The sequence below is a fragment of the Mauremys reevesii genome, linkage group 7, assembly GCF_016161935.1.
Source record: "Mauremys reevesii isolate NIE-2019 linkage group 7, ASM1616193v1, whole genome shotgun sequence".
Classification (NCBI taxonomy): Eukaryota; Metazoa; Chordata; order Testudines; family Geoemydidae; genus Mauremys; species Mauremys reevesii.
Window position 1 is genome coordinate 77,849,300 of NC_052629.1, and position 26,410 is coordinate 77,875,709.

General features: G+C 59.6%; 2 protein-coding genes across 6 annotated transcripts in view; both read left to right on the forward strand.

Annotated features, from left to right (window-relative positions):
- Positions 1-11,419, forward strand: part of SEMA3B (semaphorin 3B) — an 88,862-nt gene extending 77,443 nt beyond the window's left edge. For all 5 annotated transcript variants that reach the window (XM_039482069.1, XM_039482065.1, XM_039482068.1 and 2 more), the window contains exons 8-18: positions 1,687-1,832; positions 2,245-2,359; positions 2,559-2,628; positions 3,186-3,330; positions 4,330-4,549; positions 5,141-5,232; positions 5,891-5,932; positions 6,761-6,918; positions 7,665-7,720; positions 8,150-8,289; positions 8,934-11,419. In XM_039482069.1, the coding sequence (XP_039338003.1) occupies positions 1,687-1,832; positions 2,245-2,359; positions 2,559-2,628; positions 3,186-3,330; positions 4,330-4,549; positions 5,141-5,232; positions 5,891-5,932; positions 6,761-6,918; positions 7,665-7,720; positions 8,150-8,289; positions 8,934-9,368 (1,619 nt within the window). In that variant the 3' untranslated portion in view covers positions 9,369-11,419. The remainder of the gene's footprint in view (positions 1-1,686; positions 1,833-2,244; positions 2,360-2,558; positions 2,629-3,185; positions 3,331-4,329; positions 4,550-5,140; positions 5,233-5,890; positions 5,933-6,760; positions 6,919-7,664; positions 7,721-8,149; positions 8,290-8,933) is intronic.
- Positions 11,420-14,029: 2,610 nt separating this feature from the next.
- LOC120369144 (2'-5'-oligoadenylate synthase 1-like) lies at positions 14,030-21,318 on the forward strand. Its single transcript, XM_039482088.1, has 6 exons — positions 14,030-14,241; positions 16,440-16,734; positions 16,959-17,134; positions 18,725-18,957; positions 19,852-19,996; positions 20,445-21,318. Exons 1-6 carry the CDS (start codon positions 14,077-14,079, stop codon positions 20,928-20,930), a joined length of 1,500 nt encoding a protein of 499 aa, XP_039338022.1. The 5' UTR covers positions 14,030-14,076; the 3' UTR covers positions 20,931-21,318.
- Positions 21,319-26,410: the final 5,092 nt, after the last annotated feature.

The following is a 26,410-nucleotide window of genomic DNA, read 5'->3' on the forward strand; positions in this document are numbered from 1 at the left end:
GTGGGGGGGACCCCAGGGCTGGAATAGCAGGGGCTGCAGGTCAGGAGTGAGGAGCACCAGCAGGGCTGATGAAGACGCTTTCCTGGCCCTAATCCTGTGGGCATCTGTGCTCTGTTCTTCCCCTTTGGCATTTCGCTGACTCACCCTCTGAATCCCACCATCTGTCATGCTGGGATAATGAACCCATCGTCCTGCAAGAGCTTCTGGCCTCATTCACCCTTGGGAGGCCTCATTCCCACCCTTCCCCTGGCCATGCCTGGCCCTGGGATTCGCTCTTGGCTCTCCCCCAGTGTCCCCATCCCTGCAGGCAGTGGCTGGGGGGGCTGCCAGGCTGGGGCTGCCTATGGGCCCAGCCCACGCTCAGCCCCATCCCTATTCTGCCCAGAAGGTGCCATCGCCTGGAAATGGGCAGCACCAAGAATAGCAGTGCCCCTGGGAGCGGCTTGAGATCACCCTGAGACAGTGCAGTGAGCTGGCACCCCCAGGCTCTGCCTCCAGGGCACCAGAGCTGGGCTGGACTGGGTGCAGGAATTGCTGGGCAGAGCTGTGGGGGGGAGCCCAGGGCTGGGCTAGCAGGGGGTTGTGGGGCTGGGACTGAGGATCATCACCCGTCTGCCCCGTACCGAGTCTCCCTTCTCTCTGGCCCTGGACCGACTCTCATGGCTGGGCTGACTCTCCCTGTGGGAGCTGGTGGATCAAGGCTGCCACCTAGTGGCATGTGACTTCAGGGCCCCCTTTGAGTGGGGGGCAGTTGTGGGGCGATGGAGCCAGGGTGGGGGGTGGTCTGGCTGCATGGGCATGGGGATCCCCCTCAGCTGCACGTTCCAGGGGCAGGGGAATGAGCACGTCCAGGTGTGCCCGATCCCAGCCTGGTCTGGCTGGCCAGGGCAGGTACCTGATGCGGCACGGACGAGGGGGGTGCTGGGGGAGCACGGAGCTGCCTGTGGCAGGGCAGATGCCCTCCGGCCTCCCCTAAACCTCCCTAGACAGGGGAGGCAGAGGACCTGGGCTGCAGCTCCGACCCCAGGCCCCATTCACTGCCGAGCCAGTTCCAGGCAGCAAAGCCCCCCTCCGCCCCGGCACTGGCTGCAGGTCCTCCCTGATGGTCAGGGCAGGGCCCAGCTGATCTCCTGGCAGTATAGATCCCATGTTGCCCCGGCCTGGCTCAGACTGTTAGCTTCACTTCTGGGGAAGGGAGGGCCGGGGGCTAGAGCAGTGAGTGTCAGGACTCCTGGGTCCTGTTCCCTGCCGTGCCACTGATTCACTGGGTAACAGCCCTTCTTTGTACCCTGGTTTCCCCCTGTGTCAGCCGGCGGTAGGGCACTGCCCCTGTGTGGGTTGGCATGTGCTGGCAGCCCTGCCATATAGAATCATAGAATATCAGGGTTGGAAGGGACCTCAGGAGGTCATCTAGTCCAACCCCCTGCTCAAAGCAGGACCAATTCCCAGATTTTTACCCCAGTTCCCCAAATGGCCCCCTCAAGGATTGAATTCACAACCCTGGGTTTAGCAGGCCAATGCTCAAACCACTGAGCTATCCCTCCCCCCAATGACATGGGCTGAGTGCAACTGTTACTCAGTCTACTTTCTGCCTGAGTGCGTGCTGGATGGCATGGGTGCCCGGTGCTCACCTCATGCCTCCCCCTGCCTGACCCTCCCTTCCTCCTCATGTTCTGCCCGGCCCAGAGCCCAAGTTTGTGGACGTGTTCTGGATCCCGGAGAGCGAGAACCCAGACGACGACAAGATCTACTTCTTCTTCCGCGAGACGGCAGTGGAGGGGCAGCAGGGGCTGGGCAAGACCAGCTTCGCCCGCATCGGCCAGATCTGCAGGGTGAGTGCTCCCGTGCCCACCTGGCCCAGCTGGGACAATGGGGCTGGTCCCATTCACTGCACCCCTGGGGGGGCGGGAGGGATGGGTGTGACCCCCATCTGTGCTCCGCCTGCACAGCAGCGACACTGGGATTGGAGCCGAGCCCTCCTGGCATGTGGGCAGTGGCTCTGCCAGCCAGGCATGTGGGATCCTTTCCCAGCTGTCCTGGCATGAGCCCCACTCTGGGGACAGCTCAGTCGGGCTCTCCCGTGCCACTGCAGCAGGTCCGGCCCAGAGACAGGGAGTCCATTGTCTGTCATGCCCTGGGACCTGGCAGCGCTGGCGTCCTGGTGGGTGGAGAGGCTCCCTGGGGGTGGGCATCCTGCTGAGCCCCCTGCCCGGCCCCCGCTCAGCCTGTCTGCCCTCCCCACAGAACGACCTTGGTGGGCAGCGGAGCCTGGTGAACAAGTGGACAACGTTCCTGAAGGCCAGGCTGGTGTGTTCGGTGCCAGGCAGCGATGGGGGCGACACCTTCTTTGATGAGCTCCGTGAGTGGCGTGGGGCGGGCACCAGCTGCAGGGCCACTGCCTGGGTTGGGGGGGCTGTGTGACAGGGCATGTGGGGAGGCTGTGTGCTTGGGGGGAGGGCTGGTCACGTCAGGCGGGAGGAGGTAGTGGCAGGGGGGACTGTGTGCCTGGGGGCAGGGGGCTGATCAATGACATACCCATCCCTCTCTGCCACTCACAGGTGACGTCTTCCTGCTGAGGACGAGGGACACACGGAACCCCCTGCTCTACGCCGTCTTCTCTACCTCCAGGTACAGCGAGGCCCCCCCAACACCCGCCCCCCCCCCGCATGCCCAGCCCCCCCAGTTCCGTGCTGCCCCCCAATGCCCAGCCCCAGCCAGCTCTGCGCCGACCCCAGCTCACCTGCCCTCCCCTCAGCGCCTGTCTCCCCACTCCCCCCAGCTCGCTCTCCCGCCAGCCAGCTCTGCACTGACCCCTCTGCTCACCCGGACCCCCCCTCAATGCGCCCAGCCCCTTCAGTCAGTTCATCCAGCCCCTCCCAACTCATCAGCCCCCGCCAGTTCATCTGGCCCCCCAGCTCACCCAACCCCAGCTTGCCCATCCCCCCTCCGCCCCCCCCCAGTCAGCTCCACGCCACCCCTCCACGACCCCTTCACCAGAGCACCCACAGGTTCTGCAGCTGGGCCTGGTGTACAGGGGTGCTCAGGGCCAGGGACCCCTAGTCCTTCCCTTCCTGCCCCATGCCCACTCTGACCCCTTCTCCCTGTGCCCCTTGCCCTTCCCCCACTCTATGCCCCCTTTGCTTCCAGTGCCCCCCTCATGCCCTTGCCTGTTGCTTTCCCTGCAGCTCGGTGTTTAGGGGCTCCGCCGTCTGCCTGTACAACATGCACGACATCCGCCGAGCCTTCCTGGGGCCCTTCGCTCACAAGGAGGGACCCAACTACCAGTGGGTGTCGTACCAGGGCCGTGTGCCCTACCCTCGCCCGGGCATGGTACGTGCCGTGGTCCCCAGCTGGCCGGGAGGGGCGTGGGGCAGGGGGCTCCCCCTGCAGCCAGTGGGGATCAGGCACCTCCCCCAGCGTCGTCCCTCAGCAGGGCTATGCAGCTGCCCGAGCCTCTTGATATCTGCAGCCCTGCATCCTGCCCCCATCCTGGACCCCTTGAGCTTGGCGCCTGGTACCTCAGTGCCCACACACAGCTCTGCCAGCCTGTCCTGGGGGGAGAGTCCATCCTGCCCCCGCCAAGAGGCCTGTCGGGGCAGGCGGTGGCCAGCTGAGCGAGGGGCCTGGGCAGCAGGGAAGGCTCAGCTGCTGTCAGTGCTCTGCAGGAAGCAGCAGAGCCAGGGCTGTGTGCCAGGTCTCAGCACCCAGTGGATTTGGTAGGGAGCTGGATGTCCAGCTCAGAGCTGGTCCATTGGCCAGAACAAGCCCCCACCCAATTGGAAATGACTGAGCTGGCTCTGGCCAAGGGGCCCGGAAAGGATGAACCACAGGGGCTGCGGGTCGGGATTGACAGGCACTGGCAGAGTTGTGTGGGGGGAACCGAGGGCTGGGATAGCAGAGGGCTGTGGGTCAGGAGTGAGGGGCACTGGCAGAGCTATGGGGGGAACCCGGGGCTCGGAGGGCAGGGGGCTGCGGGTCAGGAGTTAGGGGCACCAGCACAGCTGCGAGGGGAGCCCAGGACTGGGATAGCAGGGGGCTGTGGGTCAGGAGTGAGGGGCACCGGCGGGGCTGTGGGGAGCCCAGGGCTGGGCGAGCAGGGGGCTGTGGGTCAGGAGTGACGGGCACTGGCAGAGCTGTGGAGGAGCCCAGGAATGGGATAGCAGGGGGCTGTGGGTCGGGAGTGAGGGGCACCGGCAGAGCTGTGGGGGGAACCCGGGGCTCGGAGGGCAGGGGGGCTGCGGGTCGGGAGTGACGAGCAGCAGCGTCTCATGTGCTGTGGCCCGTCCCCCCATTTTCCCCAGCTGACCTCGTCCCTCTCTGCCCCCTCAGTGCCCCAGCAAAACCTTTGGCACCTTCAGCTCCACCAAGGATTTCCCCGACGACGTGATCCAGTTCGCCCGCAACCACCCACTCATGGCCAACCCCGTGCTGCCACACAACCAGCGGCCCATTTTCCTGCAGACCAGCGGGGACTACACCTTCACCCGCATCGCCGTGGACCGGGTGACGGCCGCCGACGGGCACTACGACGTCCTCTTCATTGGCACAGGTACACTCACTGCCTCTCCCAGACCCCGTTCACTCCTGCCAGCCCCAGATTTCCCTGGAGCTGTCCAGATTGCCCAGGACCTCTAATGTTCCACCCACGCCACACGTGCCCAGTCAGCGCCCCAGCTGCCCTGAGGCCCTCCTGCAGCGCAGGGAGTTGGGCGTGTGGCTAAGTGCAAGGACAAATAGGGGAGCAACAGTGGCTCAGTGACTGGAGTTCTGTTCCTTGCCCCGGCACTGGCCTGCTGGATGAGTCCCTCTCCCACTCTTGCCTCAGTTTCCCCTCGGTAAAATGGGGATAACGATACTGCCCCGGCCTGAGAGCTGTGGGGGCTGAGCGTAAGGGGATTATGCTGTCCTTGCTCACACTAAGCCGTGACTGTGACCCCTCGGCTTCCCTGGGACTGCCTTTGCCAGTCAGGGCCCCCTTCTCTCGATGCCCACGTACAGATCTGGGAGGCTGACCCTGGGCAGTGGGGTCCTGGGCCTGCATCTCTTCCCAGCCGGGTGTGAGTGTGTGGGAGCTGCCCAGGTGAGACATCTCAGCTGTGGATGTTGCCATGCCCTGTCACCCCTCCCTTCCCCCCGGCAGACGTTGGCACGGTGCTGAAGGTGGTCTCAGTGCCCAAGGAGAGCTGGCAGAACATGGAGGAGCTGCTGCTGGAGGAGCTGCAGGTGTTTAAGGTAGGACAGTGTGCAGGGCAGGGAGGTGCCAGGGGCCTGATTTCCCCCATGCACGCGCACACACACACACACCTGTCTTGTTGCAGGCTGGCGAAGTCGTGGCCCCCCCCACCCCACCGTGCTTGGGAGCTGGCAAAAAGCAACCCGAGCCATGGGCTGGAACTGCTTTGCCTCGGCGTATCCCTTTCCCCTTCCGGGTGCTAAAGGCTGGTGCCACATCCTAATGAGATGGGGGCTGAGGGAGCGGTGGCCATGTGGTGACCAGCCCCACCCCGGCAAGGAGTTTGACTGGGTGCCTGCCACATGGGCCCATCCCCCTCTATCCATGTTGGGTGGGGCCGGCGGTGCTGTGGGCGGGCAGCCCTGCCACCCACGTTAACCCAGCGTCGCCAGCCTGACTCAACGGCTGGAGCCAGGACTCCTGGGTTCTATCCATAGTCCTGCCACTCTGTGCTCTCAGGTGCGTCACTTGGCCTCTCAGCGCCTCGCCCATGGAGCGGGGCAATGGGGCTGACACCGCCCCAGAGAAGTGCAGTGAGACCCCCCCCAGGCATGGCCTGGACAGACGGGCAAAGCACCAATGACTGGGCTGTGCTAGGAGCCTGGTGTTTGCCTGGACTCCCCCTTAATGTGCCTTGTGCTCTGTTTGTCTCGGCAGGATACGTCCCCCATCACCAGCATGCAGATCTCATCCAAGCGGGTGAGGAGTCCGGCGGGCACGGGCAGCATCTGAGAGGGTTGGAGGGGAAGAGATGGGGGGTGGGGAAACAGCTGTGGGATGTGCTGGCCATGGCATTGTGCCAGGGTGCTGGCTGGGGTGCCAGCCATGGCTCTGTGCTGGCATGCCAGTTGTACCAGGGTGCCAGCCATGGCATTGTGCCAGGGTGCCAGCTGTGGCACTGGCATGCTGGGGTGCTAGTCGTGGCTGGATCCAGGGCAGGCACTGGACCCATCTGTGTCTCTGCAGCCCCTGGTACCCAGTGCCCTGGAGCCAGCCATTGTAATAACAAGGGTAGGGCCTGCTGGGGATTAGCTCCGTATTCTGGCACAGCGTTGTCCTTGCACCACTGGAGACCGAGGAAAAGTAGTCCTGGGTACAGGGGCTGGAGGAGGTGTAAGGAGACCGACCCACGTGTCGGGCCATTACTTGGAGAGCTCGGGGCAGCCGTCTGCCCCTCCCCCCCAGCTGGCGTGCTGTGCCGGGGCCCTCGCTGCAGTCCCCACAGCTCTCCCTTGGCCTCATCCCCTGCAGGAGAGCTAGGCTGGCCCTGACCCGCCTTGACCCAAATGCCCCCAGACGCCCTGGTGTGGGCGCCCGGTGGGTGAGGCTGGGCACTGTGGCCACCCCATCCCAGGGGAAGAGTCTCCCCTCCTTTCCCCAGGCTGGCACCTCCTGAGACACAGGCCCCATGGGGGCGGTGACCCCTTGGCCACATGCTGCATGAGCACCTTCCCGGGGATGCAGTGCCGTGGCATGCGCCCGGGTGCTGGATCCGCCCCCGACCGTCTGGCCTTGCCTCTCCAACAGCAACAACTCTACGTGGGCTCCCCGACGTCCCTCTCCCAGCTGCCCCTACACCGCTGCGGGATCTATGGCAAGGGCTGTGCCGAGTGCTGCCTGGCCAGAGATCCCTACTGCGCCTGGAACGGCACCAGCTGCACCCGCTACATGCCCAACACCAAGAGGTACGGCCCCTTCTGCTCCGGCCACATGGGGCCCAGGGGCTCCTCGCTCAGATCATTTCCTCGCTGCCCCTGGAAGTGCTGACCCATGGGGAGGATGCCATGGGACCGGAGAGGAAGCCAGGGGACCGGGGAGAGGCATGCAGGGGGTGCCGGATGCATCAGAGCTGCCCCCCACACTGCAGGGCTTGGGGTGATGTCGGGGGTAGGGTTGGTGCTGGGGTGATCTTGTGCCAGCCTTATCCTGGGCCTAGCTGAAGTGATAAGATCCAGCCCAGGGCAGGAGGCCTCTGTTCAGTGCCACAGGCTCCCAGGGTGACTTTGGCCTCAGTTTCCCCATCTGTGCAATGGGGAGAAGAGCCTTGCCCTGCCACCCAGAGGCGTGTGAGGAGAGCGACATTAAAGAGCGTGAGGCACCCAGATGCTAGGGTGATGGGGGGCCTGGTAGGAACCTTGCCGCTGCCAGCAGTCAGCATAGCAACAGCCTGTTCAGAACAGCGACAGCCCCTCGCTAGGGACTGACGGGAGAGACTCCTTGGCCCCATGTCGCAGAACTGTGGGGCTCCGCACCCAGGGTCCAGCAGGGTGCCTGACGTAGGGTGCTCCTGGCAGGTGCTGGGAGAAGGGGGCTCACTCCCCAGGCGCTAGGAGAGGCTGCCAGAGCCCCTGTGCTCCTCAGAAAATGTCTGTCCGTCTATCCATCCCCCGCTGTGCCCCCACCCTGACCCCTCTCCCCGCTCTCCCCTAAGGCGTTTTCGGCGACAGGATGTCCGGAACGGAGACCCCAACACGCTGTGCTCTGGAGGTCAGTGTGCCCACTCCCTGCCCCTGGGGTACTAGCTCAGCCCTTAGCCCTCTGCGTGCCCATCCTCCCAGAAAGAGATGTGCCTGGGCAGTGCCACTGCTGCCTGCTCGTGTGCCGCAGGATGTGGGGCGGGGCGCTCCCCCTGCTCACACGCCTGGCATGAAGAGACATGGGCACAGGTCATGGCCGTGCCTCTGCCCGCTCAGCGCAGACACCTGGCGGGCGATAGCTTATGCCTGCTGCATGGCCCATGGCTCTGGAGCATGCCAGCCACACTCTTCCTGTCCCAGCCACCCTGGTGCATTCACTTGTGCCTGCTCCATGCCACGTGACCCAAAGGCTCGGGCACATTTGCTCGTTCTGGCCCCATGGTGCGGCTGCCCCGGTGTGTCTCCCATGCTCATGCTCTCTGTGGCCCATGCCTGGCAGATCCCCACCAGAGCAGCGTGCCGGAGAAGAAGCTGTACGGGGTGGAGGGCAGCAGTGCCTTCCTGGAGTGCGTGCCCAAGTCCCTGCAGGCCCGGGTGCTGTGGACCTACCAGAAAGCCAGCGACACCCCGAGGAAGGAGGTACAGGGCCCCCCATCCCCAGGAGCGGGCTGCTCGGCCTGACCCACGTGCCGTATTGATACCGGGGCATTGGGCTGGCTGTGCCCAGGCTGGTCAGAGCCAAGAGACACAGGCTGGCACCTATCATACCCCAGGCTCCTGGATCCCTGTGCCCTCCCGGCTGGGCTCCAGAGCCCCCCTCCCATCCTCTGCCCCTTCCCACCCCACTCACTGCTGTGTATGCATGACACATGGCCACCCCCAGCCAGACCCCTCCCGGTTGTATAGCTCCTCCGGCCCCACCACCTCACTCTCCCCTCCTGATCCCTCCCTGGCGCGAGGACACCCAATCCAGCCTGGCCCTGCCCTGCCCCGCCCCGCTCCAGCTGTCCGGGCCCATCCTTCCCTTGTGCCAGCTCAGTCAGCTCCAGCTCTGAAGCGAGCTCTCGGCACCTATCAGGCATCTCTGTGCCCTGATGCCCCTTCGGCCCATCCCCGCCCAGCAGCACTGGCGCAGCGCATGGCCTGCTAGCAGCAAGCCCTGCCCCCGAGCTACCCAGCCCCGCCTGGGAGGCCAGGGTGGTGCACTGAGGCACTGCACTTTGGCCCTGGTTCTGGCCCTGCTCCTCCAGCTCCAGCTCTGCCTTGTCTCCTTGGGCCTGCAGGTGCAGCTGGATGAGCGGGTGCTGCTGACGGAGCGGGGCATCCTCCTCCGCAGCGTGGCACGCAAGGATGCCGGGCTTTACCACTGCCAGGCCACGGAGCACAGCTTCACCCAGACCCTCCTGCGCCTCTCGCTGGAGGTGATCGGCGCCCGGGAGGAGGCACCCGCTGAGCCAGCCAGCAGCAAGCTGTGGTACCAGGACTTCCTGCAGCTGGTGGACCACCCCAACCTCAGCGCCATGGATCAGGTCTGCCAGCAGTTGTGGGGCCGCACAAGCCACCAGCCCAAGAAGAAGCCGCCCCGGCTTCCCCCGCTGAGCATCCAGGCCAAGCCCCACAAATGGAAGCATGTGGAGGAGACGCGGAAAGCCCGCAAGCGGCGCACACACGAGCTGCCCCGCGCCGAGAGGGGACCCCGCAGCGCTGCCGCCTGGTGACCCGCCGGACTCCTGCTAGGAGGCGGGGGGAGGGAGGGTAGGGACGGGGGAGACCGGCGAGCCGAGCCGGCCGTGGGTTCCCTCTGCACATAGCTAGGTGGGGGCAGTGGCACCCTTGAGACACCCTTCTCCCCAGCCAGGTGCGGGGCAAGCCCCCAGGGCCTGCCCCACAACCAGAGACGGGGGCCCAGGCCTCAGACCAAAGGCTTTGGGAGGCCAGCGGGAGAGGAGCAGGGGCCGTGCACCATCCAGACACCAAAGAGGCCTCCTGGATCTGGCCGTGCCCCAGCCTGGATCGTCCCCCGAGGGGCAGATCAGTCCAGCAGGGACTGTTTTTGTTCGATTGGCCCTTGGCCCCTGCCCGACATCCTTTAACCCAGCCCTCTCCAGAGTCAGGAACCTCCCGGAGACAGTTCCCTGCACACCCCTGTTTGGCATGTGCTGGGGGGCAGGGAGGCAGGTACCTGGGTTCCCCCTGCTCCCCTGGGGACACGACCACTGATGTATTTATTAACGGACTGTTACTGATGAATGTAAACCCGCCTCAGGCTGCACCCCAGCCCCCAGCGGACTTGGGGGCACTAGTCTGGTCCTAGGTACGTGAGCACATTCCTGGCTGGTGGTTTCTGGGACGGGCATGTGTGGTCCCATGGTGTAATGGGGGGCTCAGCAGGCAGGAGATCAGAGCCCAAGCCTCTCCCCTCACTTGGGACACTCCCTGATTGGAATTAGGGGCAGGGTGCCCACCTAATGAGGCAGCCCAGGAGAGATCACCATGTGGCTGGGATGGCTCCAGATTCCTGCAGGGTGGGGGGAAGGAGGAGTGAGTGGTGGGGAGTGGGAGCGTCTCTGCGTGACCCCAATGCCCCAAGTCTTCAACCCGATCCCAAACCCAGGGAGAACTGATCCATGGCCCATGGGGAAGCATGGGGCATGCCAGGCATTCAAGGCCAGGAGCCAGCTGGCCCTGAGGCCTGAGCCACAGAGTGCTTCCCCACGACCGCCATCCCAAACCTGGCTCTGTGGGATGGGAATAACCGCAGGCCTTGTGGAAGTGGGATCTGGGTCCAGACCAGGCACTTTCAGCCTGGCTCTGGCAGAGCCCAGCGGCCATCTCTGGCTGCTGGCCATTTGGGGTGGCCGGCACTGAACAGGCAAGTTGTTGGGTGTCACCACTGGAAGCCTGAGGCCTGTCTGGGGATAGAGAGCAGCTCTCACCCGAGAGGGGGGTCAGGGGAGGGAGCTGCCCTGGGGTGGGTGGAGGTGGCTTTCCCAGTTGCTCCTGGCCAGGGACAAGGCATTTCAGCTCCAGGCTGCGTCCGTGCAGTACCTTTCACCAGCTGGGTGGCCCAGCAGGCTTCAGGTGACCAGGAGTCTGCCACTGCCCTGCCAGGGGACCTTGGCCAAGTGCCTTCACCTCTCTGGCCCCTCCTCCCCCGGGCACGAGGCCCAGGGAACAGCCAGCGCATGGAGAGCAGTCACCAAAATGCTCCAGGTACGAGCTACGTGTTATGACGTTCAGCCTGAGCCCTGGCTGGCCATGCCCACACAAAATGGAGTGCATGGCCCAGCAGGCACAGCAGCAGGTCATCAAAATGGGGCTTCTCTCCCGAGGACGAGATTTCAGCCCAGACCTACAGAGGTATTTAGGCTCCTAACTCCTGTTGTAGTCAATGGAAGTTGGGCCCCTAAAGACCTTGGAGGATCTGGCCCTTGGGTGGGTATGTTGGTCGCTAGCCCCTTCGAAACCTATCAGCCTGGGTCTCCTGCTTTTCCTCTCCCCTGGGGGTGTGACACCACTGACCCTGCTGTGGAGACGCAGGTGAGCAAAGGGGAAAGTGCCGCTTAGGTCTTCAGGAGCCAGCTCGCGTGCATACAATCACCACTGCGCCGACAGCGAGGCAGGAAAATGGGTGGAAAGAGAAGGAAGGAGGCGGTCGCAGGCCGGGCAGCCCAGTGCAGCCCTGGTGTGGGAGAAGGGAGCGTGGCACAGAACTGGACCCGGCCCGGCGGGACTGTATTATATTAACACAATAAAAGCAGTTGATGAACCCTTGTGCTGGTTTCTGAAATGGCCTGAACCTGCTTGGGCAGCACTTTGCTCCTGCTACAGGTAGCTGAGCCACAGAGCCAGGCTGAGGAGCCTGGGCTACTGGAGCCGCATGTAGCCAGGATCAAACCTGGGGCCTCGGGAGCTAAGAAGCAGGTGCCTTTGGTGGACGCTCCTGGGCGCAAACAGGCTTAGCTGCTCTCTGCAGGCTGGACCGGCAGGCAGCAGGTGTATAGTAGTGTTTGTGCAGCAGAGGGCGCTAATATAGTGTGCAGAATTGCTCAAAGGGCTGGGAGCTGGGCAGGGGGCAGGAAGCAAAGGGACGCCCTAGGAGTGATGGCTGGCTGCATCCTGAAGCTTGCTCGCTGCCCAGGCTCAGTGGTCATGGTGCCTGCGAGTGGCTGGTCCCAGTGGCTCTAGCAGGCCCCGCTCTGGCTGGGGATCCTCTCTAGCTGTCTCCCCACAGGACAGGGTCATCTGAGTATGCAGCGTGATGGGTCCCTCTCCAGGGCTGGGATCGCACCGGGGGAAAGGAGGGGGTTGACCGTCACCCAGTTCCTCTGCCCATTAGCCTGGAGGGCTTTGGGGAGGCTGGAGGCACCCCTCACATTTGCCCCATCTCACCCCCCCACATCCTTGTGGGACCTCCCATGGTACCCCTCACAGCTGCCTCTCTCCCCCCAATGGCCCTCACAGATGCCACATCTCTAGCCATTCCCCTCACAGCTGCTCTCTCCTGCTGTGCCACCACCTTCCCCCTACAGCCCCATCACCCCCCCCTCCCAGTCCACTGCAGGTCCCCTCGCACACCCTGGCCACCTGGTTGGGTGACTCACAGGGCAGGCAAAGCACCGGGCCAGGGGTGATGCCAGTGCAGGTACATCAGCCTACACTGTGGGAAGACATTGTGGGAGCTCCATCACTGGCCAGTCTTACACCCAAATTGGCTGGTTTTCCACAAGCTCTGCCCTGGATGTTAGTGGGGGGCAGGGCTCTGGCCTGTGACAGGGGCTGGGGGTCAAACTAGCTGATAGCAATGGCTTCTTCTAGCCTTGCAGTCTTTGATTTGCCCCTCTAGGGCCCCCGGGACATTGCAGGGGTGGGGAATCACCGAGGGGCAGGTTTGCCCCAATCTGCCCCCTCCTGTCTCTTTGGCCCTTCACGCCCAATCAGCATCAAGCTAGCAAAGGTAGCCCTCTCCCTGCACTCTACATGTACATGAAATCGCCCCAGTTTCGCTTGGGCTCTGTGTCGCCTACTCTCCAGTGGGCAGCGCTGCTGGGAGCTTTCTGCTGCTCCTCGAGCTGGTGACATAATCTGCACCGCTCAGTTTCCACTTCCAGCCAAAGCAGGCCAGGCTGCTTCCTTGTCACCTGCTGGCACTGGCTGCGTCACCCCTCCGCCCCGGGCCAGGCAGGCATGGGAACTTCCCACGCAGGGAAGAGATGGAAACCGAATCCGATGCCCCTGCCCCAGTGCCAAGGAGTGATCCCCAGCTTCCAGCAGCAGCCCATACTGGCCCCTCCCTTGTCACCAGCTGGGCCTTTGCAGTTTCATTTCTCTAGTGAATGGAAAATGAAACTTAGCAGATCAAAACCGGGGAAACCCTTAGCTCTGCTGCTGCCAGTTAAGGTGGCCTTAGGGAGCAGCTCCAAAGTGCTCGCCCAGGTGCTCGTCTGCCCTGGCTCCTGCATTGGGGTGCGCTGCAGGTGCACCCCCTCCCCCAAATCCTGCTGTTCTTCCTTCAGCCAGGCTTGAAAATGCCCCTCAGCCAGGGGGCAGGTAGTCGCTGTCCGGGTCAAGGGGGAACCTCACCACCACTTAACCAGCCCTTTCGTAAAGGAAGGGCCGGCCTGGCAGGCTTGCTGCTGGAGAAGAAGCGCAGCAGTCGGGAGGCTGCCGTGAGGCTGCAGGCAGATGGCTCCAGAACCCCCCTGGCACTCAGGGGTGTCCAGACAGCAGGCAGCAGAGTGACATTAACGAGACTCTGGGCTGGGGGTTCATGTCCCTGCCCACGGCCCTTCATTTGGGTCTCCCTGATTCCTAGATTCCAGGGCCAGAATGGACTCTGCCCTCCTGTGCAGCACAGGCCAGTGACCTGCCCCAAGATAACCCTGGGCGCAGCTCTGCCAGCAAAGCATCAGGTCTTGCTTTAAAAATGGCCAGGGATGGAGAAGCCACCACCCCGCCTTGGTAAGTTGTTCCAATGGTTAATTGCCCTCCCTGTTAATTACTCTCCCTGGGGCAGTTACCAGAGGGTCCCTGTGTCCCAGCCTAGGCACATGAAACTGACACGGACGAGGTCAGTGTCACTCTCTGGTGGGGTGGGGGAGACAGACACTCAGGATAGGGGCTGGCATGAAGGACAGCGCCTGCAAACAGGGCCTAGGGACAGCCCCCTCCTAGGAATCCCTGGGGATGGGGGAAGTGCATTGGGCTGTCCTTGGAATTGGGGATGAGGACCAGCCCCCAGGTTTCTCTCCTAGCCATGCCCAGCAGGCGTCTGGTGGACAGTTCTAGTCCTGTAGCCCAGGCCACCTTAACAAGCTCAGCCTGATGTCATCCAGAGGGAGGAGATCAGCAGGGCTGGGCTTTGCCGCGGTTGCTTAAAAGCAGCAGCAGCAGAGGAAGGCAGGGACAGGGAGCAAAGCAGCAGAGATGGAGCTGTACCAGGTGCCCGCAGGATCGCTGGATGCCTGGATTGCAGAGCATCTCCAGCCCAGTGAGGAATTCCAGCTGCAGGTGAAAGACACTGTCCGGAGGATCTGTGATTTCCTGAAGGAGACGTGCTTTGACGACATCAAGGTGTTCAAGACGGTGAAGGTGAGTCTGTTCTGGACCAGCTGCCAGTGTGAAAGAGCTTGTCAGGGCTCCTTTGGTGCAGGCAAAAGCCTGGGTGTCTACACTGTGATCAGGGCAAGCTGAAACCACCAGCTGGACGGGCCAAGGGATGCCGAACAGGGCTCCCACTTACAGCTGGCAGCAGAGGGCATTATCCCATAACAGCCCTGGCTTCCCAGTTGCCGGTGGCATCAGGTAGGAACGTAGGAGCTGCATTGTCAGGTCAGAGCAGTTTTAGCCCAGTAATCTATCTCTGACAGTGACCAGCACCAGCTGCTTCAGTGGAAGGCACAAGATCCTACCTCGTGGACAATTATAGAATTATTTGCCTATAGGGGAAGTTTCTTCCTGACCACAGGCTGTTAGTGGTCAGTTTATGCTCTGAAGCATGAGAGTTTGTCTCCCTTGTACGGTGACATGTTTCAGACTGGTAGCCGTATCAGCAAAAAGAACAGGAGTACTTGTGGCACCTTAGAGACTAACAAATTTATTTGAGCATAAGCTTTTGTGGGCTAAAACCCACTTCATCGGATTCATGCAGTGGAAAATACAGTAGGAAGATATATATACACAGAGGACATGAAAAAATGGGTGTTGCCATACCAACTATAACGAGAGTAATCAGTTAAGGTGGGCTATTATCAGCAGGAGAAAAAAAAACTTTTGTAGTGATACTCAGGATGGCCCATTTCCAACAGTTGACAAGAAGGTGTGAATAACAGTAGAGGGGAAATTAGCATGGGGAAATAGGTTTTACTTTGTGTAATGACCCATCCACTCCCAGTCTTTATTCATACCTAATTTAATGGTGTCCAGTTTGCAAATTAATTCCAATTCTGCAGTTTCTCGTTGGAGTCTGTTTTTGAAGTTTTTGTTGGGGTATTGTGACTTTGATGTCTGTAATTGAGTGACCAGGGAGGTTGAAGTGTTCTCCAACTGGGTTTTGAATATTATAATTCTTGATGTCTGATTTGTGTCCATTTATTCTTTTATGTAGAGCCTGTCCGGTCTGGCCAATGTACATGTCAGAGGGGCATTGCTGTCACATGATGGCATATATCACATTGGTAGATGTGCAGGTGAACAAGCCTATGATGGTGTGACTGATGTGATTAGGTCCTATGATGGTGTCCCCTGACTAGATATGTGGACAGAATTGGCAACAGGCTTTGTTGCAAGGATAGGTTCCTGGGTTAGTTTTTTTGTTGTGTGGTGTGTGGTTGCTGGTGAGTATTTGCTTCAGATTGGGGGGCTGTCTGTAAGCAAGGACTGGCCTGTCTCCCAAGATCATTTCGGCCCCATTGTGTATATGTATTACAATACAGGCTTTAATGACATGATCACATATTATTTTTCCCATGGGACCCTGCCTCATTCAGTGCACAGGGTGGACTTGCTCTACGGGTGAATCAGAGCCAGGTAGTAAAGGAGACTGTTGTCTGCAGGACTTTGCAGCAGATGGAAGGTGTGCAATGAATGGGGCAGAGGGTTCCAGAGAGAGAAAGGAAGGTCTCCCGGGTAAGACAGTTGAATGCTGCCCTGGAGAACTGGACTCGATCCCTGCCTCTGCTCCGGACTTCCTGTGTGATGCTGGGCAAGTCACTTAACTCAAGCTGTTCCCAAAGTGTGCATTCATCATTTTTGGGTGCCCAATTGGAGCCCCCAGGGTCTGGTTTGCAGAATTGCTGAGTGCTCACAGCTGCGGCTGAAGCCAACGGGAGCTGGGCTTTGACGGTACAACATGCTGTATAAATGCTACGTCATCTGTGGGGCTGGCCAAACTCTGACACATCTGTACTGAGCACGTGCAAAGGGAGATATTTCAAAGGTTCTTAGCTTGGGCAAAGTTGGGTGGGTTTTCACGGGCATGGCAAAAGGTGCATCCCTGAGACGCAGGTCACCCCACTGCCAAATTTCAAGGCTCTGCCCCGTCTTCAGTGATCAGGAGATGCAGGCAGAGGGCGCCCCAGCAGTATACACTATAACACTGGATTCATCCCAGGAATATTTTCTATCCCATCCTAACAGTTCTGGTTTGTTTCTGGCTGCCCAGCAGGGGGGGTTGTGCCAGAGGGGTGACCTGGCTCAGCGGGCACAGGGGTGAGGGCCCCCATATGGCTCAGCGCCCTGGGATTGTTGAGAGGGTAGCGCAGTGAGCAAATGCTTCTGTTCCTTGGCAGGGCGGCTCCGCAGGGAAGGGGACAGCCCTGAAGAACAACTCGGATGCGGATCTGGTCCTTTTCCTCAGCTGCTTCTCCAGCTACCAGGACCAGATGGAGAACCGTGCGGCTGTACTCAACACCATCGAGCAGAAGCTGAACCGGTGCCGACAGACCATCGCCTTCAGCGTTGATGTGGAGGTTTCCCAGCCGAAGGAGAAGGGCACCTGCCCGCGCTCGCTCTCCATCACCATCCAGTCGAAGAGGCGGTGGGAATCCATTGAGGTGGACGTGCTCCCGGCCTACGATGCCTTAGGTAGGGACTGTATCCCTGCCCCTCAGCTCGGCCTCCGGGATCCAACAGGTTTGGGGGTACGCACCCCCCGCAACGTCCTCATGGGCCCCAGGGCTTATCCTGAGAGAGCTCATGGGAATGAGGGTGCAGCCTATGTATGGGACACAGGACTAGCCCAAGGCCCATTGGGACAGGACTCCCCTCAGATCTGTGTGTGGTGACCCTTCCTCCACTCTCTCCCCCAGGGCAGGTGACTCCTGGCAGCAAACCTTCCCCCCAGGTCTACGAGGATCTGATTCGGGCCAGAGCCGGGCCCGGTGAGTTCTGCACCTCCTTCACCGAGCTGCAGAGGGACTTCGTGAAGCGTTGCCCGGCCAAGCTCAAGAACCTGCTGCGGCTGGTCAAGCACTGGTACAAAGAGGTGAGGTGCCCTGCCCTGCCCCAGTCAGTGATTCCCCTCTCCCCCGCCCTTGTTCCTTCTCACGCTTGGCCAGCCCTGGGGGTTACCATTGTATGTTAATGTGGGTTCAGCTGGAGAGCTCTGGGCTGACAAAAGAACCTCCCACATGTTAAAAACCCCTCTGGAATAAAGCTACTGAAGGTGATCACAGGAACCCCTCCACCTGCCAGCGCTTCTTTCCAGCGTCTTTCCAGAAGATCACTTTGCGTCCCAGCATTTTGCTCACCGGAGATGGTGGTCGTCTTGGCTTAGGCTGGTCTGTCCTAGCTCACTGCTCTCCTGGATGCTGTTGGGGTGGGCTGCAGTGACTGGGTTCCATCACCCCATCAAAGGGCCGTGGGTGTCGCTGGAGGCAGACAGGACACTGGACTAGATGGATCTTGGCTCTGATCCAGTCTGGCGAGTTTGCTGAGTCCCTCTCTAGCAGTCCCAGAATATCTGTCCAGATCACTTGTCCCCAAACTGTGGGGCACCCCCCCCCAGGGGCACACAGAGGAACATTCAGGGGGGACACCGCAGGGCCTGGGCCAGCCTCCACAGAGGGCAGGGAGGGAGCGCCACCCAGCCCCACTCTGCCCTCAGCTCCAGCTCTGCTCCAACCCCGTGGCTCCACTCCTGGCCACAGCACCAGCCACAGCTCCAGCCCTGGCCTTGGCCCCCGGCTCCCAGTTCCCGCATGGGTGCGGACAGATTACATTATGGGTAAGGGGGGCGCGACATGAAAAGTTTGGGGACCGTTGGTTTAGATGGCTTGGGTCACTCTGAGACAAGCGCTCACAAGATCTTCTGATCATTGACTGGACCAGAGGTTAAACAACAGAATTGTTGGCCATCTTGAACAGAGTCTGACTAGGAAACAGAATCGATTAAAAATCATTCCAAAATAAAACAACAATTTATATATCACTAGAGATAGAGCTAGATATAAATTCCCCATTGGAACTAAATTTGTGAAGCTTCATAACAACCAAACTCTCAAACATCCAATCTCACGTCTCCTCCTCTAATCTCAGGGCGAGCAAATGAACAAAGAGTAAATTTCAGATAATGATTTAACAACGTATTTCCTGCTCACTTGAGTGGAAATGACACTAGCCTGTCCCATGGCACTTTACAGGGCCTGGGGAGAAGAATTTTCTTTATCCTAATAAACACCTGAAATGAGTCAGTGCCTGATGCCACAGTCTGTGGGGACTTCACACCAGCAGTGGAAATAAAATGTGGAGCCTTCCGTTTCAGAAGCACGGACCTCTGCCACCTGAGCTAAAGGAGAATCCCCACTAGATGTTAGCAATATAGGGCCTTGACACACAACTGAGCAGGTCTGATTACACACACACACTCTCTCTCTGTTTCCAGCTGGTACATTACACCCCGGCTCACCTTGTCTGGCCACTGCTAAGTAGTTGAGGGTTGTGATGAGCATAGGACGTGGGCAGGGGAGAGGGCAGGGGAGGGCACCCACCTGACCATGCAGCAAGAGGAATTTGAGGCCCCTGTACTCCCACCCCATCCCATGTCTCAGGCCGGCTTCCCCCATCTCCTTAACAGCTTTCCAAGACAACGACGGGCTTGCCGACCAAGTATGCCCTGGAGCTGCTGACCATCTATGCCTGGGAGAGTGGCACCGAGAGGGCAGAGAAGTTCAGCACAGCTGAGGGGTTCCGCACGGTGATGGAGCTGCTGTGCCGGTACCAAGATCTCTGCGTCTACTGGACCGAGTTCTACGATCTCCAGTCCTCCGTGATAGGGCCCCATGTCAAACGGCTGCTGAGGGACCCATGGTGAGACCCCTGCATCTGCTCCTCTTGTCTCTGCGCGGCTCACTCATGTCTGGCTGCGGCTTGGCCTTCCTTTCTGCGTGGGAGGGAGACTCTCATACCCGGGGACACGCGAGCAGAGAACTGGCAGCTCTGCTCAGTGTCTCTCAGCCCTGCCACCCCCAAGACCCCTGCGGTTACACTCAGCACCAGCCAAGCAATGTTGCCGGCCCAGCACGCCCTGCACCATGTGCAGCCAGGTTGCCTCTGGGGGTGTAGGCCCAAAGGGAGTCCCAGCCCCATGGAGCTCACTGGCCAAATCCCATTAACTGAAGGGAGCAGGATTCCACCCAGCAGCACCCATATGAGCGAGGAAGAGTGGGGGGCTCACAGCCTGGCACAGGTCTGTCCCCCACTCTGCCACCAGTACCCCGTGCCTCAGTTTCCCCATGGGCATGGTGGGGATGGTGACACTGACGGGGCGAGGGCTCATGAATGAGTGCGTATGGTACCCGACAACACCCCTGGGCCGGCACTAGAGATGGGTGTGATAGTATCGCACGAACTAGGGCAGCAGCTGTCTCCAGCCCCTCAGCTGCCCAGACCCTGGCTCTTCCAAGCTGGGAGACCCCAGACCATACTCACCCTCCCCATTGCCCCATCCTCGAGCCCCTGGGACTCTGGCTCCAGTCGGTCAAGCCTGAGACTCCCTCCTCCAGCTCCCCTCTGCACCCCAGTGCGGTGCCTGAGCCGGGGCAGGCAACGTGGGCAGCAGGCAGCTGGGATGTGTCAGCAGCCTGGACACAGAGCAGGGCCCGGCTCATGGGGGAGAGGGAGCGGGCTGGGGCAGACATCAGAGCCTCTGGCCACGTGGGCAGCTGAGGAGCCATTGACAGAGAATCTGTTGTGTGTTCGCAGCCCCGTGATCCTGGATCCAGCCGACCCGACAGGAACCTTGGGGCAGGGAAAGAGCTGGGACCTGCTGGCGAGAGAAGCCGCCAAGTGCCGGGACCAGCTGTGCTGTAGGAACGGCCTGGCCCCCATCCGCTGCTGGGACGTGCAGGTACCAACGCCTCACAGGGCCCCTTCCCACCCCAGCCTGTGATGAGCTCTTCCCTGTTCAGAGCCTCCCGAGCATGGAGTAGCCGGGAGCTCCGCTGATGGCCCCTGCTCCTGCCCCGCTACCCACAGCGCCCCCTGCCGGGAGAGGCTGGGGCTGGAGTAGTCGGGAGCTCTCCCCACAGTCAGCGCTCCTGCCCCACCCCCACAGCGCCCCCTGCTGGGAGAGGCTGGGGCTGGAGTAGCTGGGAGATCCCCCTCCCCCCACAGCCAGCGCTCCTGCCCAGCTCCCTGCTACAGAATCTGATGGGCCCAGAACTGCGGGAAGCGCTCATGTTGAGATTCCACTCCCCAGCAGAGGTTGCTATGCCAGGGTGCCATTAGAGGTTCGCCGCTGCCCCACCTGGGCTGTCCGACCCCCACCCATCCCCATCTCCTTGTCTCTCTTCCAGCCAGCCAGACCCATGCAGGTGATGGTGAAGCAGCTGTCAGGGGTCAGCCTGGCCCTGCGCCTGAGCCCCTCCACTACCACATGGGAGATTAAGGAGGAGCTCGAGCGTGCATGGGGCATCTCTCCTTACACGCAGCGCCTGGCCCTGCAGGAGCCTGGCCTGGAAAACCAGCTGCTGCTGGACGATCAGACCCTGGCATCTCACCACATCTTCTACGACACCACGGTCCTAATGCTCACGACCGAGCCCCAGGAGATGGAGATCTTTGTGAAGGACCATAACAGCAGAACTATCCCCTATGGTGTCCGCGCCAGTGACACTGTCCTGGGCCTGAAGAAGAAGATCGAGGGTCGCACGGGTGTCTCCGCCAGCCAACAGCGCCTGACGTTCAACAGCAAAGAGCTGCAAGACGACTACACGCTCGCCCATTACAGGATCCGGAGCAAGAGCACGGTCTTCCTGCTTTTGCGCCTCAGGGGTGGGTAAGATGCTCACTGGGACCTGCAACCTGGCAGAGAGAGCATCACAGTGGACTATGTTTCCCAAGATTCTTTGCATGATAATTCAGGACTTTGCTAATGCCCCCCACGTTCCAGAATCAGCACCACGTCCTTCTGTAGTGCCAGCCCATCCCCACGCCTCCTGCTGCAGCTCCTGGGAGCTCTTTCCCACTGCTCCATGGCCCGTTTCGGGATGTACTGCCCGCAGTGCAGAGCTGGGTGCTGGGCGCCCACCAGACATTGTTTATTACCCCCGTTGTTGTAGTCCCCTTCCTCCTCATGTCCTGACTCCACTGCTGTGTCACCATCTCCATTATTATGTCATGCCAAATCCTGACCAGTGTGTGCCGCTTGGAATCCGAAATAAACTGCTTCCACTCATAGGCGGTGAGTTATGTTCTTGTGTGGTGCCCGGGCTCCAGGAATATTCAGGGCCAAGGGCCCTGCTCCACCAATATTTGGAGCTGAGTCTCTCCTCCAGCCCTGCCTGGAACAGGCCCCAGTCCCCGCCTGCCACCCCTCCCCCCCGTTCGTCTCCCCCCTTCCCCGCCCTGCTGTGTCCCTGCCTGGAAGAAAGCCTCTCCCGTGCCTGCTTGTGCTGCCAGTGTAGCACATTCCTATGCAGAGCCCCGCTCCCAGCAGAACTGCTGTCTGCTGCCCCAGGGTCCTAGTGCCCCCCATTCACTAATGGCACGGCAGGCTGCCCTTACCCTGCCCTTCCACCCTAGCCCTGAGCGTCTCCAACGCCCCAAATGCCTCATCCCCAGCCAGAGCCCTCATCCCCCCGCACCCTAATCCTCTGCATCATGACCCCCTCAGCCAGAGCCCTCATCCCCCCGCACCCTAATCCTCTGCCCCAGCTCTGAGCCAACTCCTGCATCATGAACCCCTCATCCTCAGCCCCACAGCCCTCATCCCTGCACCCCCTCCTATCCCCAAACTCCCTCCCAGACCCTGCACCCCTCACCCCCCTCCTGCACACCCACCCCCTGCCCCAGCCCGGAGCTTGCATCCAGCACCCAAACTCCATCCCAGAGCCTGCACTTCAGACCCTCTCCCCCACCCAAACTCGCTTCCAGAGCCTTAGGCAGGTGGGAGATGGAGTTTGGGGGGGGGGCAGAGTTGGGGGGAGCAGGTTCTGGGCACCACCAAAATTTCTACAACCCTACCACCCATGCTTCCGCTAATCCCAGCTCCTGGGTCTTATGTCCACGGGATATGGGTCCCACCTGCCCTGTGCATACAGCCGGGGGTCATGGATTCAGAGATTCATTTACTGAGCTCATCTAGTCTAACCTCCTATGTCACACAGGCCGGAGACCTGCCCCACATTAATTCTTCCAGCAGATCCAGCAGCTGTTCGGTGACTGGGTCGTGGCCCCTTCATCTGACCAGGCTACAGCAAACTTGCTGAATTGTCTCCCCCAGCAGCTTTGTTCAACGCACACAGCCCCACTGGCTTCCTCAGCGGGGCAGTGCATTGTGGGAGAATCTGGGCTGCACTCCCATAGTGCCTCAGTGGAGACAGCGTACCTGGCAGACGGGGATACACGGCACCACGGTGCACGCTGGGATATCTGTGGCACAGGGAGCTGGGAGTGTGTCATGGACACGGTTATGGTGGGGAGGCTCATTTACATGCCCGGCTGAGCTGTAATCAACCTGCTGGCTTGTTACCGAGTGCCCACCTCTAGGCTGAGCTGGAAAGGCACAATCCAGGAGGAGTAATGTCCTGTATCAAGCCAGGAGGGGGTGCTGTATGCAAGGCAGGGGATGTGGGCTCAGTGAGGGAACCAGAGGGCTGGAGGATGGGGACTGTGCCCAAGTGTCAAGGTTTCCTCCCCAACTTTGAACGTTAGAGTACAAATGTGGGGACCTGCATGAACACTTCTAAGCTTAATTACTAGCTTAGATCTGGTAACGCTGCCACCAGCCAGAAAACAGTGTCTGGCGCACTTTCTGTCCCCCCAAAACCTTCCCTGGGGAACACAGATCCAAACCCCTTGGATCTTAAAACAAGGAGAAATTAACCATCCCCCCCTCACCAATCCCTGGTGAGTTCAGACCCAATCCCCTTGGATCTTAAAACAAGGAAAAAATCAATCCGGTTCTTAAAAAAGAAAGCTTTTAATTAAAGGAAGAAAAGGTAAAAATTATCTCTGTAAAATCAAGATGGAAAATGCTTTACAGGGTACTTAGATTCATATAGCCTAGAGGAAACCCCCTCTAGCCGCAGGTTCAAAGTTACAGCAAACAGAGGTAAAAATCCTTCCAGCAAAAAGAAACATTTACAGGTTGAGAAAACAAAAATAAGACTAACACGCTTTGTCTGGCTAGTTACTTACAAGTTTGAACATGAGAGACTGATTCAGAAATATTTGGAGAGCTGGATTGATGTCTGGTCCCTCTCAGTCCCAAGAACGAACGAACCCAAAACAAAAAACACAAACAAAGAACTCCCTCCGCCAAGATTTGAATGTATCTCGTCCCCCTATTGGTCCTCTGGTCAGGTGTCAGCCAGGTTTACTGAGCTTCTTAACCCTTTACAGGTAAAAAGAGACATTAACCCTTAACTATCTGTTTATGACACCAAGCTAAGAAGGACTCTGGCCCAGCGGTCTGAAAGAGGGATTTTTACACCATGTTTCAGCTCAGCCGGCCTGTGGGACAGCCAAGGCCGCAAGACAGGCCTGGCCATTAATGTTTATAGGACCAGGGCAGTATTCGCAAGCTGAGCAGCATTCCCTTTGGTGGGAAAGCTCATCAGCCATTGGGGCAGTGACTTGTTGCCTCCTAGGATGAGTCTTCATAGACAGCCATTCACCTTCATAGAGCATCAGGGTTGGAAGGAACCTCAGGAGGTCATCTAGTCTAACCCCTGCTCAAAGCTGGACTAACCCCCAAATGGCCCCCTCAAGGATTGAACTCGAAACCCTGGATTTAGCAGGCCAATGCTCAAACCACTGAGCTATCCCTCCCACTGGCTCCCAAAATGCCACCCTCTTGGTTTGAGGCTGGTGACAGAGGATGTGGGGGAGGCTGCCTGTGAGGGGGAGAGCCCAGCGGGGCCCCATTGAGATTCCAGGCCTAAGGCCAATGGGGATAGGCTGGGAGAGCCACGTGGGGTGGGGGTCTTGGGAGCCACGGGGCAGGGTACCAAGCTACTGCCCCCAGAGGCTGGGGTAGGAACAGCTTTGTTGATATTTTAGCAGCACCCTGAGGGCTCGCCAAAGACCCTTGTCCTGCTGCCAGGCCTACACCACTTACTGTGTGGGTGACTGGGCCCCACTGCAGGCTCCAGCCAGCAGTGCCCAGGGCTGCAGCACCTACCTCTGAGAACATGGGCATGCAGCGCTCCCAGGGATATCCTACCACAGGGAGGTGCCACGTTGCCCTCCCTCAGCCTCAGTTTCCATATCTGTACCTTGGGGATAGTGATGCCACCCTGCCTTTGTATAGTGCCTGGAGATCAACGGGTGGAGACGAGTACATCAGGCCCCAGTCTATTTATTACACCTCTGGCGCTTCTGCTGCCCCAATGGTGCCCGTCATGCCTGCCACATCTCCCTGTCATCCCGACATCTACAAGGCCCTTCCCAGTCACCCCAGCACCACATTGCCCCCAAGGTTCCCCTCACAGCCACCCCACTCCATCCTGCCCCACCCCCAGTCCCATGGGGCCCATCACAGATGTGCCATCTCCCCACCCTCCCAATGCCCGTGTCTGCCCCCATCCTCCCTCCCAGCCACCCCATCTCCCTCCGTCCATCTCATCATAGCCTCCCGTCTGCTTCCTTTCTTCCTCTACACCCCCTCCCCCCATAGCCCCATGCTCCCACCAGCATGGTCCCCTTCCGGTGCCCTCCATCACCCCCTGCCTAGCCCCACCTCTCTCTGGGTAATAACCCTCTGGGGGTGGGGCACGGTGATAGAGTCATCCAGTGGCCAGCTGGGTGAAGCCCCATGCCAGGCAGGGCCCTGTGATGACACAGTGACCCTGGGACTGTATATTTTCTTCTTCCAAGCTCATCTCTCACCCAGGCAGGTTGCTCCTGGCCCCCGTGGGAGCAAAGATAAAATCAAGCCCTCCATGACAGTGTGATCTGGGGTGAGGGAAGCAGGCGATGGGCTTTGGGAGGAGGGGTATTGCTGAGCACTGCTCCAAAATAACCCCCGAGAGCAGATCTTTCAGACAAACGGCCAATCTGGATTTTAAAATTCCCAGTGATGGAGAACTCCCCACGCCCCTTGGTTAATTCCAATGGTTAATTACTTTCACTGTCCAAAACCTATGCCTCACTTCCTGGCTGAATTTGTCCAGCTTCAGCTTCCTCATTGGATCGCGTTAGACCAGAGGTTCTCAAACTGGGGGTCAGGATCCCTCAGAGGGTCGCGAGCTGTCAGCCTCCACCCAAACCCTACTTTTCCTCCAGCATTTATAATGGTGTTCAATAGATGAAAATGTGTTGTTAATGTTTAAGGGGGGGTCGCGCTCAGAGGCTTGCTATGGGAAAGGGGTCACCAGGACAAAAGTCTGAGAGCCCCTGCATTAGACCTCCTCTGCAATTACACCAGCCTCTGCGTGATGGAACTGTCGCTCACACGACTACTTTGGGGACAGCAAAACCAAACGATGGAATTATTGATAACTTAGTGTCTGAGACCAGGCCAGGGAGGTGATTCCATCTTACATCACCTTTGGTTCTTTTCTCGCACATTAACCAACTGCCCAAAGAAACAAACCCAGAGCCACAAAGGTGTTTAGGCTCCTAACTTCCACTGAAAACATGAGAAGTGAGGCGTATCTTATTCAAATGAATAATTCACAGAAGCAAAAAGGAAGCAAAGAAAATACAGTAACTTCAACACCAAAGAGGAGGTGAATGCATGTCACCGTATCAACTGGAAATAGACTCATAGACTCATAGACTTTAAGGTCAGAAGGGACCATTATCATCCTCTAGTCTGACCTCCTGCACAATGCAGGCCACATGAATGATGCTGGAGTAGGTCGAGGACATGAAATAAGTCATTTAGAAGGGAGTGTAAATTCTGAGTCAATTGCAAGAGCCAAAGGGGCATCAAATGACCTGATGTCACACAGCATGGCAGCTGCGCTGGTGTAAGTTCAACAAAAACCCACGACCAACCCCCATTATTCTCCGATGCATCATTGTCACCAGACTGTCCCCTTTAAGAGACTGCAGGGTCCAATGCACCTGTAACTGATTAGCTGCCTCCAAGTGGGTTTAACAGACGGCACCTCAGCCACATAAATGGAAGAGAGACAGAGACAGGGTCAGTCAAGAAGGGGGTAGAGGAGCTGGGTGAGCGGCCTCAGGAGGAAAGGGGAGACCAAGGGGGAGACAGGAGCAGCAGAGGGGCACTGATGAGGACTGGCCAGTGTTTGGGAACCCTACTGAGATATAGGGGAGCTTGTGCAGAGACCCCTGGGAAGAAGAGGAA